The sequence below is a fragment of the Pristiophorus japonicus genome, chromosome 8 (assembly GCF_044704955.1).
Source record: "Pristiophorus japonicus isolate sPriJap1 chromosome 8, sPriJap1.hap1, whole genome shotgun sequence".
NCBI lineage: Eukaryota > Metazoa > Chordata > Chondrichthyes > Pristiophoridae > Pristiophorus > Pristiophorus japonicus.
In genome coordinates, this window is record NC_091984.1 from 120,162,827 (window position 1) to 120,174,962 (window position 12,136).

Sequence of the window (12,136 nt, forward strand, 5' to 3'; positions counted from 1 at the left end):
TCATTGCTCCTGAAACCGAGTAGTCTTCCATGACTAAACCGACTGGCATGCCAGTAACATTTCTGAATGACCCTCCGGTTTTACTACTAATTTAAAAATAGAATTAATGCAAATTTCATTTACCAATTTCTATTGATGCCACAATACATCGTAAGACTGTTTTTCTTTCTCTAGTTTTCTCCCAAAAGGCAGCGGCTGATGGTGGCAGCCCGTTTGGTACCTCGGCACCTTTCAATTACGATCCTGAACAGCGGCAGGCCATCCAACTGTGGTGGCATCATGGTAAAGTTTGATTCTGTCCACATGAGCACGGAGGAGAGCATTCAAGAGCTGCTTTCTAGCGCAGGAACATGGAGGCCAGCTATAGCTCTGTCATCACCGCTCCAGCTTAGCTTGGCTAACCCAGCAGTTACCAAGGACTGAATCTGGGGGCTTTCCAAGTCTGTATTGCTCATCACGCCATTTAAGGGTGGTGTGTTATTCAGCTAAGCTGCAGGACAATACACTTTTTTTTGAGGCATGAATTTGACCAGCAATGAACTGTCATTCTAGATCAATTGAAAATGTCAAAACTCAGAAAATGTCAAAACTCAGTGAAAGATTTTTTGTTCGGTACGGGTATTAAAGGATATGGAACCCAGGTTGGTAAATAGAGTTGAGATACAGGTCAGCCAATTGAATGGTGGAACAGGCTCGAGAGGCTGAATGGCCTACTGCTGCGCCAAACAAAGCCCAATCAAACTTATGATCAACTGCATTAAAACAGAACAGTGAAGAGCAAGAGTTTAAATATTATAATCTTTGGAAGCCTAGTACGAGACGAGAAGGTCACGGCTTCCCATACCAAAAGTCAGTCAGTGAAATCCACTTCAATTACTTCCCCATCAGTACACGGGAACTGTGCCAATCCGAGCAGCTGGCCTCCTTGACTTGAATCACACCTCTTGCAAGCTGTTAGAGTGGCATGGCTGGCCATTATGGAACAGACAATCTCCTTCCTGGTAGGAGGAGGATGTCTGCTGGCAAATTGTCTGGAACAATATACAGGGGAGGGAGAAAGGAGAAACTCGAAAACAAACCACTATCCTTCAATATATTTTAGCCCTGTACTGACTCTCTTGTAGTGCAAAATCTCGCTGCAGTTTTCAAGTGGCAGACAACATAAAATGTATACTTACAAAGCTAGCGCTTTCACAAACAATTGGTAATTTCACATGTAAATCCCTCAATGAGATCTCCACCTGCCCATCACTCCCAGATGTCAATTCTCTATCATGCAAGTGGCCAAAGGCTTTTCATTTATATCTTCTACTCCATAGCTTCTTGTCATTTTTATGACAGGTAAACTTGCTACTTCCTCATGTCACAGTGCTCGGCCTAAACTCAGCGCTGTCCACAGAAAACCTCTATCAATCAACAAAAAAATCTTCGAATTAAACGCATCTTCCACACAACAAATAATGAGAACTGCAGGTGGTATACAGAGAATAACGGATATCTACAGAGAAACTACGGGTAGTAATGGAATCAGAGGGCTGGGGGAGGTCCACATTTTAAATCTGACAGTGAAGACTAGATTACAAACTGCAATAGGGTTAGGGACACCATATTAACAACGATTGAGGATTGGTTAACGGACAGAAAACAGAGCAGGAATTTTCGGGTTGGAAGGCTGTTACTAATGGGATGCCGCAAGGATCAGTGCTTGGGCTTCAGCTATTTACAATCTATATCAAGGACTTAGATGAGGGGACTGAGTGCAATGTGTCCAAGTTTGCTGATGATACAAAGCTAGGTGGGAAAGTAAGTTGTGAGGAAGAGGCAAAGAGGCTGCAAAGGAACATAAACAGGCTGACTGAGTGGGCAAGAAGGTGGCAGATGGGAGTACAATGTGGGGAAGTGTAATTGTCCACTTTCTTAAAAACAGGAAGAAACTAGTAAATGTTGGTATGCAGAGGGATTTGGGGGTCCTTGTACACAAATCACAACAAATTAACATGCAGGTACAGCAAGCAATTAGGAAGGTAAATTGTGTGTTAACCTTTATTGAAAAGGGATTGGAATATAAGTGTAAGGAAGTTTTGCTGCAATTATATACAGCCTTGGTGAGACCACACCACACTGTGTACAGGTTTGGTCTCCTTACCCAAGGAAAGATAGACTTGTCTTAGAGGAGCTGCAACAAAGGTTCACTAGATTGATTCCTGGGATGACTGGGCTGTCCTATGAGGAAAGATTAAGCAGGATGGGCCGATGCTCTCTGGAGTTTAGAAGAATGAGAGGTGATCTCATTGAAAAAATATAACATTCTGAGAGGGCTTGACAGGGTAGATGAGAGGCTGTTTTTCCTGGCTGGAGTCTAGAATAAGGATTATATTCTCAAGATAAGGGGTCGGCCATTTAGGACTGAGATGAGGAGAAATTTCTTCACTCAGAGGGCTGTGAATCTTTGGAATTCTCTACCCCAGAGAACTGTGGATGCTCAGTCGTTGGGTATATTCAAGACCGAGAGAGAGATAGATTTTTGGGCACTAAGGGAATCCAAGGCTATATGAATCGGGCAGAAAGGTGGAGTTGCGGTTGAAGATCAGCCATGATCTTATTGAATGGCAGAGCAGGCTCGAGGGGCCGTATGGCCTACTCCTGCTCCTAATTCTTATGTTTTTATGTAATCACAACTGAAAATGTTATTCAGGTTTATTTCTGTGCCTGGATTAGTGCCACCTTTCAGCAGACAATACTTTCCTGCTCTTTGGATTTTCACACAGATGAACTAACAACTGCTTTACTGAGAATTAAACAACCCTTCATTATCAGGAAGATCTTCACCCCTCCACTCTCAAAGTACTGAATCCTGGTGGGTCTGCAGTTTCCCAGCAGGGCTTACTGGATGAAGACCAGAAGCGGCAACTCTGGCTGATCCTGTTCTCTCTAGCCCAGGGGGCCGAGGCCAATTGACCAGGAAATTCTATGGGCCGGATTTGCTGAAAAAATAATGCCGTGTGAATCACACATGTTGTGCAAATAGACCAGCTACTTGTGGCGAGAAAGTGATACTCTGAATTGCGAATGTCCACAAGTTCCTGGACAATTTGCACCACTCTACCATTAGCTTCGCGAAACAATATCTCGCCCTCAACCTCCCCATCAGATGCATGGAGTTGCTCATTTGCACATTCATTGCCCATTAAACACAACTTCATTGCCCATTAAACACACAGAAAGTTAATTCTAGTAATTAAAAGCACAAGAGCCCTTTTAACGACATGACAATTGTTCATAACTGCCAATCAACCGTTCTTGTCCAGAAAGTGAACAATTAAAAATATGGAATCTCATTCTTTCAGGTAGTGAACTGTTGTTGGAGATTTGAAGAAATGTCAAATTTTAATTTTTTTTCTCTTACCTTTTCTTTGTCTCTTTTTTCCCCTCGATCTAAATCCAATCTTTTTTTCCCTCTCTATTTCTTTGTGCCTGATTTGACATTGAATTTACCCACTCTAATTCACCCTCCTTCTCAGTCCTTCCTCAGTTTATTTCTCAATCCTTTAATCTCATTGGTTAAGGAGATAAGACTGTTGAACCCCTCCCAATTGTCTTGGTCAACACCTTCCACTGCATAACCGTCTTATATTGCCTTCCCATTACTATACGTTTGTACAATTTACAGAAAATTAAAGCTTAAAGACCCTAAAATCACTAACCTTCAGGATGCAACTTTTCCAGGAACCATTTTCTAGAAGGGTGGGGGAGGGGGAAAAAAAGTTTGTTACTTAGAAATTAGAAATAGGTCACAAGCACCTGCATTTACATAACCTGCATTAAGTCACTGGCCCCAAACGGACAAAATTCAGAGTCATTTCAAGTAGTGCAGCTTCCCTCACACCGAGTTCTACAGCTTCCGCAAAATAAAATGGAATCTAATGTCCTTTTAGAGGACCACTTGCACATTTTGCATATGTGACCTGAAACTTGCCCGCATTACTTTGCAGTCAACCCCTTGTTCCCATTCACGTACAGTCAGCCCCCCCCCCCCACCCCCCACCTATTTGTTCCTCTCCTGATCGACACGGGTTACAATTAGGGGTTGCTGGGACAGTTGAAGCCTTCAAGACCAAGATCAATAGATTTATGTTGGGTAAGGGTGTCAAGGGCCACGGTGCTAAGGCAGCTACAGATAAGCCATGATTTAATTGGATGGTGGAGCAGGCCCGAAGGGCTGAATGGCCTTCTCTTGCTTCTATGTTTCTAAAGAAAACAAAACAAGAAACTGAAGATGCTGGAGCTCTAAACAAAACAGAAAAAGCTGCAAATACTCAGCAGGTCTGTGGAAACACAGGAGTCAGGCCCATTTTTCCACAGATGCGGACTGTCCTGCTGAGCATTTCCAGCTGTTTTCGCTTCCAATTCTCTTGCGAGTTAGCAGAACTCCGTCAAGGCAGTGCAATTGGTCACAGTGGCCCTGGGTTAGAGAGGGGAAACAACCCCCTTCCCCCCCACACACACAAAACAAACAGCCAGGGTTCTTGCTCCCAATCATTACACAGTGACCCATGCTAGAAAGAACAAATGTGTGGACATTAGGCAAGCCCAGGATCAGGGTCTGTTGTGAGATCATCAACAACAGACAACACTCAGCGTCAAGGTTCATATGTGAAGAACTGACACTTGGCCGAGATATTGATGGACAGCCATGCAACCATATCCCACTGAGAGTCAACGTCTCCAGGATAGCTGGGAAAATTGACACATGTGAACTGTGGATCATAGGTATTTACATCAAGAACCTGGATCTTGGACAAACTAAATACTTAAAAGTAGCAATAAAAGGTCTTTGAGTGTTGACAATGTTTGATCATTAAGTGATCTAGTCTCAAGCAATTCATAAGAACATAAGAAATAGGAGCAGGAGTAGGTCATTTGGCCCCTCGAGCCTGCTCCGCCATTCAATAAGATCATGGCTGATCTGATCATGGACTCAGCTCCACTTCCCTGCCGCTCCTCATAACCCTTATTACACAAACATCTATCTCCGCCTTAAATATATTCAATGACTCAGCCTCCACATTTCTCTGGGGCAGAGAATTCCATAGATTTACAACCCTCAGAGAAGAAATTTCTCCTCATCTCAGTTTTAAATGGGCGGCCCCTTATTCTGAGACGATATCCCCTAGTTTTAGTTTCCCCTATGAGTGGAAATATCCTCTTTGCATCCACCTTGTCAAGCCCCCTCATTATCTTATATGTTTCAATAAGATCACCTCTCATTCTTCTGAACTCCAATGTGTATAGGTCCAACCTATGCAATCTATCCTCATAAGTCAACCCCCTCATTTTCAGAATCAACCTAGTGAACCTTCTCTGAACAGCCTCCAATGCAAGTATTCATAACTCATTCTTCTGTAGTATCAGTAAAAGTGACCATGAGACTATCAGATGGTTATAAAAACCCAACTGGTTCACTCATGTCCTTGGGGAAGGAAGGTTGTGGGTTCAAAACCCCCTCCAGGACTTGAGCACATAATCCGGGCCAATGCTCCAGTGTTGCACTGTCAAGGTGCTGTCACGAGAGGTCAAACTCAGATGTTGCCCACTGCTTCAGGTGGACATGAAAGTTCCCATGACACTATTCAAAGAGGAGCAGAGAAAATTCTCCTGATGTCCTTGCCAGAATTACATCTCACAAACCACCACCAAAACAGATCATATTGGCATTTATCACATTTGCGGTTTGTGGGACCTTGCTGTGCAAATTTGGTTGCTATATTTGCCTACATAATAACAGTGACTGCGCTTCAATGGCAATGCCGAGCTTTGGGACGTCCTTTACAAAAGGTGCTTTATAAATGCAAGTATTTTTAAAAACTTCTTTGCATCCTGATTTGCTTTCCCTTCTCGTCTACACTTGGATCTATGTAGAGTTCTCAACCTTTGTGTGTTAAAAGTTGTCTACAGTTGGCCGTACATGATGATTCAACAGCTGTCAATCGGAATGTCGGATTCAGGGCAGTGTGAGAAAGAAACTACTTGCAGACAACTTTCAATCACGTTTTATGAAGCAAAGAAAAGGTATAATGAGACTGATGGTGAGACACCAAAGGAGAATTTTTGTACACTGAACTTTTCAAGTATGCCACGCTTTATGCAAACTGTTCAAAATAACTGAGTCTACAATTGACTGAACAGGAGAACCTACAAATTTCAAAATAAAAACAGAAAATGCTAGAAAATACACAGGAAGTCTGTCAGCATCAGTAAAGATAGAAGACAAGCTATGATGCTGTGCATGTGTACTGTTGATCAGAACTGAAGACCACAGATGTTGCCTGACCCGTTGACTTGTTTTCGATTTATCGACAAGATCATTCATAACCAGGGCCATGTGTTGGGCCTTAAGCAGAACACAATCTTTCACCTGGGTTTAAATCCAATCCAAACGGACAGCAGGAAATTCTCATACTTCTCCTCTGAATTCACCCTATCAAAACACTTTAATGATTTTAAATCTCCTTAACCTTCTCTGCTCAGGCAGAATACACCACCTATCTGAAATCTGTGTTTATTACTATCGCTATTAATATGGTGAATCTATACGCTTGCTATGATCTTAATGTCCTTTCCAAACTGCATGTTGTACGCCAACTATGACTGAGCCATTGCCGTGCACAAATTTACCATTGGGCTTGAAATTCGGGTCAGCGGCTTCTTTCGGACGAACGCCTCCGACCAGAGAATTTTTACGAAATGACCTGGTGGTCCTGCGATTCCAGTGGGAGGCCTTCTCTATCCGCGCTTCGGAGCGCGCTCCCGTCCTCCAGGTTCGAACGCAGTAGGTGCAGTCATGTGTAACTGCACAACCAATCAGTTACAGTATTCTCATTAGCAGCAATGAGAACTCCGTATCTACGAGTTCTCATTGCTATGAGAAAAAAACCTAAACACACTAAACACAACATAAAAATAAAAAACACCTCACAATTAAAATTAATTGAAATTAAAGTTAATAAATGTGTTGAGAAAAAAATATTTTTCCAATTTAAAAAAAGTTTTTTTAATTAGAATTTAAAGTAAAATTACCTTAGTGGGCAAGGTTTTTAAACAAAAAATTGTTTTAAATGTTATTTCTATATGTTTTAAAACTCTTATGCTGGTAAAAGTAGGCTATATGCCTGCTTTTACCAGATGTAAGTGTTTTAAGGACATTCGCTGGTCAAATAGCACAATCTTGCCCATGCGAATGTCCTGGCTGCCGAGATGCGTGCGATCGGTCAAGCCAGAACGCGCCGAAAACCAGGCTTTCACGATGCCTTCCCGGGTCCATACACACTCCGTATAGACCCAGGGAGGCCGGGATTTCAGGCCCATTATCTCTTCGCTCTTGTACTCTACACTCGAATCATAAAAGCTAAATTGCTGTTGTCCCTTTGTAATGGCTTTATTCACCTGCACTTGTATTTTAAAGGGTTCTCTCTATTCATCCACAACCGTCAAAGTTTTTCTAATAACTAAATTTCCATTCCTTGTTTTTTCTACCAAGCTATATTACCTCTCACTTTTCTACATTAAATTGCATTTGCCACTCCGGAGCCTATTCTACTAATCCTTGCAGCCAGACAAGTAAGGGAGTTTCCTGCTGTCGGTTTGGATTGGATTTAAATCTTCTGCTGACTTTGGTGCCGTCAGTAAATGTGTACCCAGCAGTGACTCCAGGGTGTACCACTTCCTGCCCAGAGTAATATCCATTAGCTGTAACTCTCTATTTCCTGTCCATCACACTACTTCTGATCCATGCTGCAACATCTCATCTTACACTTGAAAATTTTTGTACCAAACCTCGTGAGACAATTCATTGAACAGCTTTTGACAATCCATATACAATACGTCTATTGCATTGGCTAATTGAGCCAATCACTTGTGCAAAAAGAAAATTAAACATCTCTTAAACATGACTTGCTTTTACCAAATTCACCGTCCTCGATCAGCCTTTGCATCTCGAAATGCTTAATTTAGAATTATGGACTCTAAGGTTGAGAAATTGCTTAGTGCCCCATTTGGAGACGGTAACACCCTTGAGGCGGGACGTCCTGTTCCAGACACAGAAGTCCCACCCCGCATGTGAAATTGGGGTTACCGCCCCCCGCCCCCCCCCCCGGAGGACGTGAAGCGCAAAAATCAGCGCTCCACTTCCTCTCTGGGGCGCTAATGGGGCGGGAGCTACATAAACAGGGTGCAGCACTACACACAGGAGGGCCAAGCTGCAGGTTTTGCGGGGCCCTACCTGGACCACCAGGGAGCGGGGTGCTGTGCCATCAGCCCGGCAATAAAACAGAATGGCGGGCTGCCAGATCGCAGCACGGACCCCACGCTCAAGGAGGCAAAGGGCCGCGACAAGTCGGGTGAATTTTTATTCACCTGCCGCCACCTCCCCTTTAACTAGCACCCTGCGGCCAGTCGCCATGTACGCGCCCCCCTGAAGCTGTCGCTGGCATCACCTGGTGCAGCTTCAAGGATCAATACTGAACTTTTGCCTCGGGACAAAAACAGGGTCGCTGTGCACGGTGATGACATCGTCACCGCCAGCGCAGCGGGGCGCTACCGGTTACCACTGCCACTAAACTCCCATGGAGTTTAGCAAGAGTCGTTAGCGGTACCGTGCACGGGCAAAAGGTCGTTGGAGGCAACGACCCCAATTTCTCCCCGCCGAGAGTTTGCCCACAACTGATTAGACTAATTGGTCTGTAGTTACCAGATTTATCCTTCTTGAACCGAGCATTTAGCTGCTCTGCCGTCCCACAGTGCAATGTGCCTGTTCAAGGAAGATTGAAAAATTGCAGTCAAAACCTCTGCCATCTGACTGCTTTTCACAGCCTAGGGTGGGTACCATCACGATCGAGTGGTTATTCACCTCGAGTTCAGCTAATTTTTTCCAGAGTCAATTACTAGGTCAGCTGTAGCTCTGAGTACAACTCTCGCCTCTGAATCAGGTTGTGGAGTTCAAGTCCCACTTTAGAGACTTGGGCATATAAATCCAGGCTGACACTCCAGTGCAGTGCTGAGGGAGTGCTGCACTGTCTAAAGTGCCTTCTTTCGGATGAGATGTTAAACCGAGGTCCCGTCTGCCTTCTCAGGTGGACGTAAAAGATCCCAAAAGAAGAGCAAGGGAGGTCTCCTCAGTATTCTGGTCAATATTTATCCCTCAACCAACATCACTAAACAGATTATTTGGTTATCAGATTGCTGTTTGTGGGAGCTTGCTGTGTGTAAATTGGTTGCCACATTTCCTAATTCACAACAGTGACTACACTTCAAAAAGTACTTCATTGGCTGTAAAGTGCTTTGGGACATTCAGTGGTCATGGAAGTCTTTCGTCATCTCAAACAATTGTACCACATCCTCCTTTAGTCTCACTTCAGCCATCATTTATAACTGATGCAAATTTTTTATATCTTCGTCGTAACTTCTTCCTTCACAAGTATATTTTTCCTTCGTCCTCAAGTGGTCCTATCCTCTCAATTATTTGATTACTTTTCAGAAAAGCTCTGACCATTTCCTTTTATATTATAGAATCAGAATAGTACAGCTCAGGAGGTGGCCATTAGGCCCATTGAGTCAGCACTGGCTCTTTTCAAAGAGCAATCCAGTTAGTCTCACTTGCCAGCTCTTTCCCCATATCCCTGTAATATTTTCTCCAAGTATTTATCCAGTTCGCTACTATTGAATCTGTATCCACCACCCTATCAGGCAGAGTATACCAAATCCTAACCACTCATTTTGTGAAAAGGTTTTTCCTCATGTCGCCTCTGGCTCTTTTTGCCAATTACCTTAAATCTGTGTCCTCTGGTCATCGACCCCTCAGCTATTGGAAACAATTTCTCTTTATTTACTCTATTGAAATCTTTCATGATATTAAACCCCTCGATCAAATTTCTTCTTAGCTTTCTCTGGAACCATTTTGAAGCTGAAGGGTGAGTGAAAAAGTCGACCTAACGGGTCAAAAACCGCGAGCCTCGCTCCAGCAAATTATCTGCTAACTTTTTTCATATTCCCTTTTAGTCCTTCTAATCTCCTTTCTCACTGTACTTTCGACATGACTCATGATTTCCTTTAGTATTGTTAGCCGTAGTTTTATCCCATGCCGTCTTTTTTCAGTTCAGTTTAGATCAGTTGAAAACTAATAGTCAATCGCACTTGAAATAAGACTGCAATGTTGGGTGGTGAGGACACGGGAAGAGTCTCACTAGTGAAGGAGAAGCGGTCGTCCGAGGGCAAGGCACAACACCGAGGCAGAACAGAGGGAGCTTTACTCAGCGTACAATACCTACATAAGAACATAAGAAACAGTAGCAGGCCATTTGGCCCCTCGAGCCTGCTCCGCCATTCAATAAGATCATGGCTGATCTGATCATGGACTCAGCTCCACTTCCCTGCCCGCTCCCCATAACCCTTTACTTCCTTATCGCTTAAAAATCTGTCTATTTCCACCTTAAATATATTCAATGACCCAGCCTCCACAGCTCTCTGGACAGAGAATTCCAGAGATTTACAACCCTCAGAAGAAATTTCTCCTCATCTCAGAATAAGGGGTTGCCCATTTAAAACTAAGACAATGGGGTCAAGTTTCGGCTCGAGTTGCTCCTATTTTTTTGGAGCAACTGGTATAGAATGGAGTATCTTAGAAATTGCAATTCTCGGCATTTAGTTTGCTCCAGTTCTAGTCAGTTAGAACAGTTTCATTTCGGAACAGATTTTTTTTTTCCCAAAAGGGGACGTGTCCGGCCACTTATGCCTGTTTTGAAAGTTTAGGCAGTGAAAACTTACTCCAAACTAAGAATGGAGTAAGTGTAGATTTTTGTATGCTCAGAAAAACCTTGCCTACACTTAGAAAATCAGGCGTAGGGAAGAGAGATGGGGGGGGGGGGAAGGGAAGTTTACAAACATGAAACACATCACTTTTACAAATAAAGAGCCATCATCAATAATCAATAAATCAACCAACCAATAACTCAATCCAAAAAAATAAAATTAAAAAAAAATTAAGTTTCTACTCCCAGACTTCAGCATGGGGTGCCCTCCAACAGCAGGCTGGGACGCCCCCCACCCCAGCCCACCGCCAGTGTGTCTCTCACTGTCTGTCAGTGTCTATGTGTTTCTGACAGCAAGGGGGGGTGGGGAGAGGAGAGAAGAGAGAGAGAGGGGGGGGGAAGAGAGAGAGGGGGGGGAAGAGAGAGAGGGGGGGGGGAAAGAGAGAGGGGAGGGGGGGGAAGAGAGAGAGGGGAGGGGAAGAGAGAGAGGGGGGGGGAAGAGAGAGAGAGGGGGGGGAAGAGAGAGAGAGGGGGGGGAAGAGAGAGAGAGGGGGGGAAGAGAGAGAGGGGGGGGGGGAAGAGAGAGAGGGGGGGGAAGAGAGAGAGGGGGGGGGAAGAGAGAGAGGGGGGGGAAGAGAGAGGGGAGGGGGGGAAGAGAGAGGGGAGGGGGGGGAAGAGAGAGGGGAGGGGGGGAAGAGAGAGGGGGGGGGGAAGAGAGGGGGGGGGGGAAGAGAGAGGGGGGGGGGGAAGAGAGAGGGGGGGGGGGGAAGAGAGAGGGGGGGGGAAGAGAGAGGGGGGGGGGGAAGAGAGAGGGGGGGGGGAAGAGAGAGAGGGGGGGGGAAGAGAGAGAGGGGGGGGAAGAGAGAGAGGGGGGGGGAAGAGAGAGAGGGGGGGAAGAGAGAGAGGGGGGGGGAGAGAGAGAGGGAAGGTGGGGAGAGAGAGGGGGGGGGAAGAGAGAGAGGGGGGGGGAAGAGAGAGAGGGGGGGGAAGAGAGAGAGGGGGGGGAAGAGAGAGAGGGGGGGAAAGAGAGAGAGGGGGGGGAAAGAGAGAGAGGGGGGGGGAAAGAGAGAGAGGAGAGAGGAGGAGGAGGAAAGAGAGGAGAGAGGAGGAGGAGGAGGAGGAAAGAGAGGAGAGAGGAGGAGGAGGAAAGAGAGGAGAGAGGAGGAGGAGGAAAGAGAGGAGAGAGGAGGGGGGGGAAAGAGAGGAGAGAGGAGGGGGGGGAAAGAGAGGAGAGAGGAGGGGGGGAAAGAGAGGAGAGAGGAGGGGGGGGAAAGAGAGGAGAGAGGAGGGGGGGCAAGAGAGGAGAGAGGAGGTGGGGGAAAAGAGGAGAGAGG

General features: G+C 45.2%; 1 protein-coding gene across 1 annotated transcript in view; it reads right to left on the reverse strand.

The window, feature by feature from the left end:
* itpa (inosine triphosphatase (nucleoside triphosphate pyrophosphatase)) overlaps positions 1–12,136 on the reverse strand; it is a 41,664-nt gene that overhangs the window by 4,166 nt on the left and 25,362 nt on the right. The window contains exon 5 of the mRNA XM_070887378.1: positions 3,705–3,736. Within this exon, the coding sequence (XP_070743479.1) occupies positions 3,705–3,736 (32 nt within the window). The remainder of the gene's footprint in view (positions 1–3,704; positions 3,737–12,136) is intronic.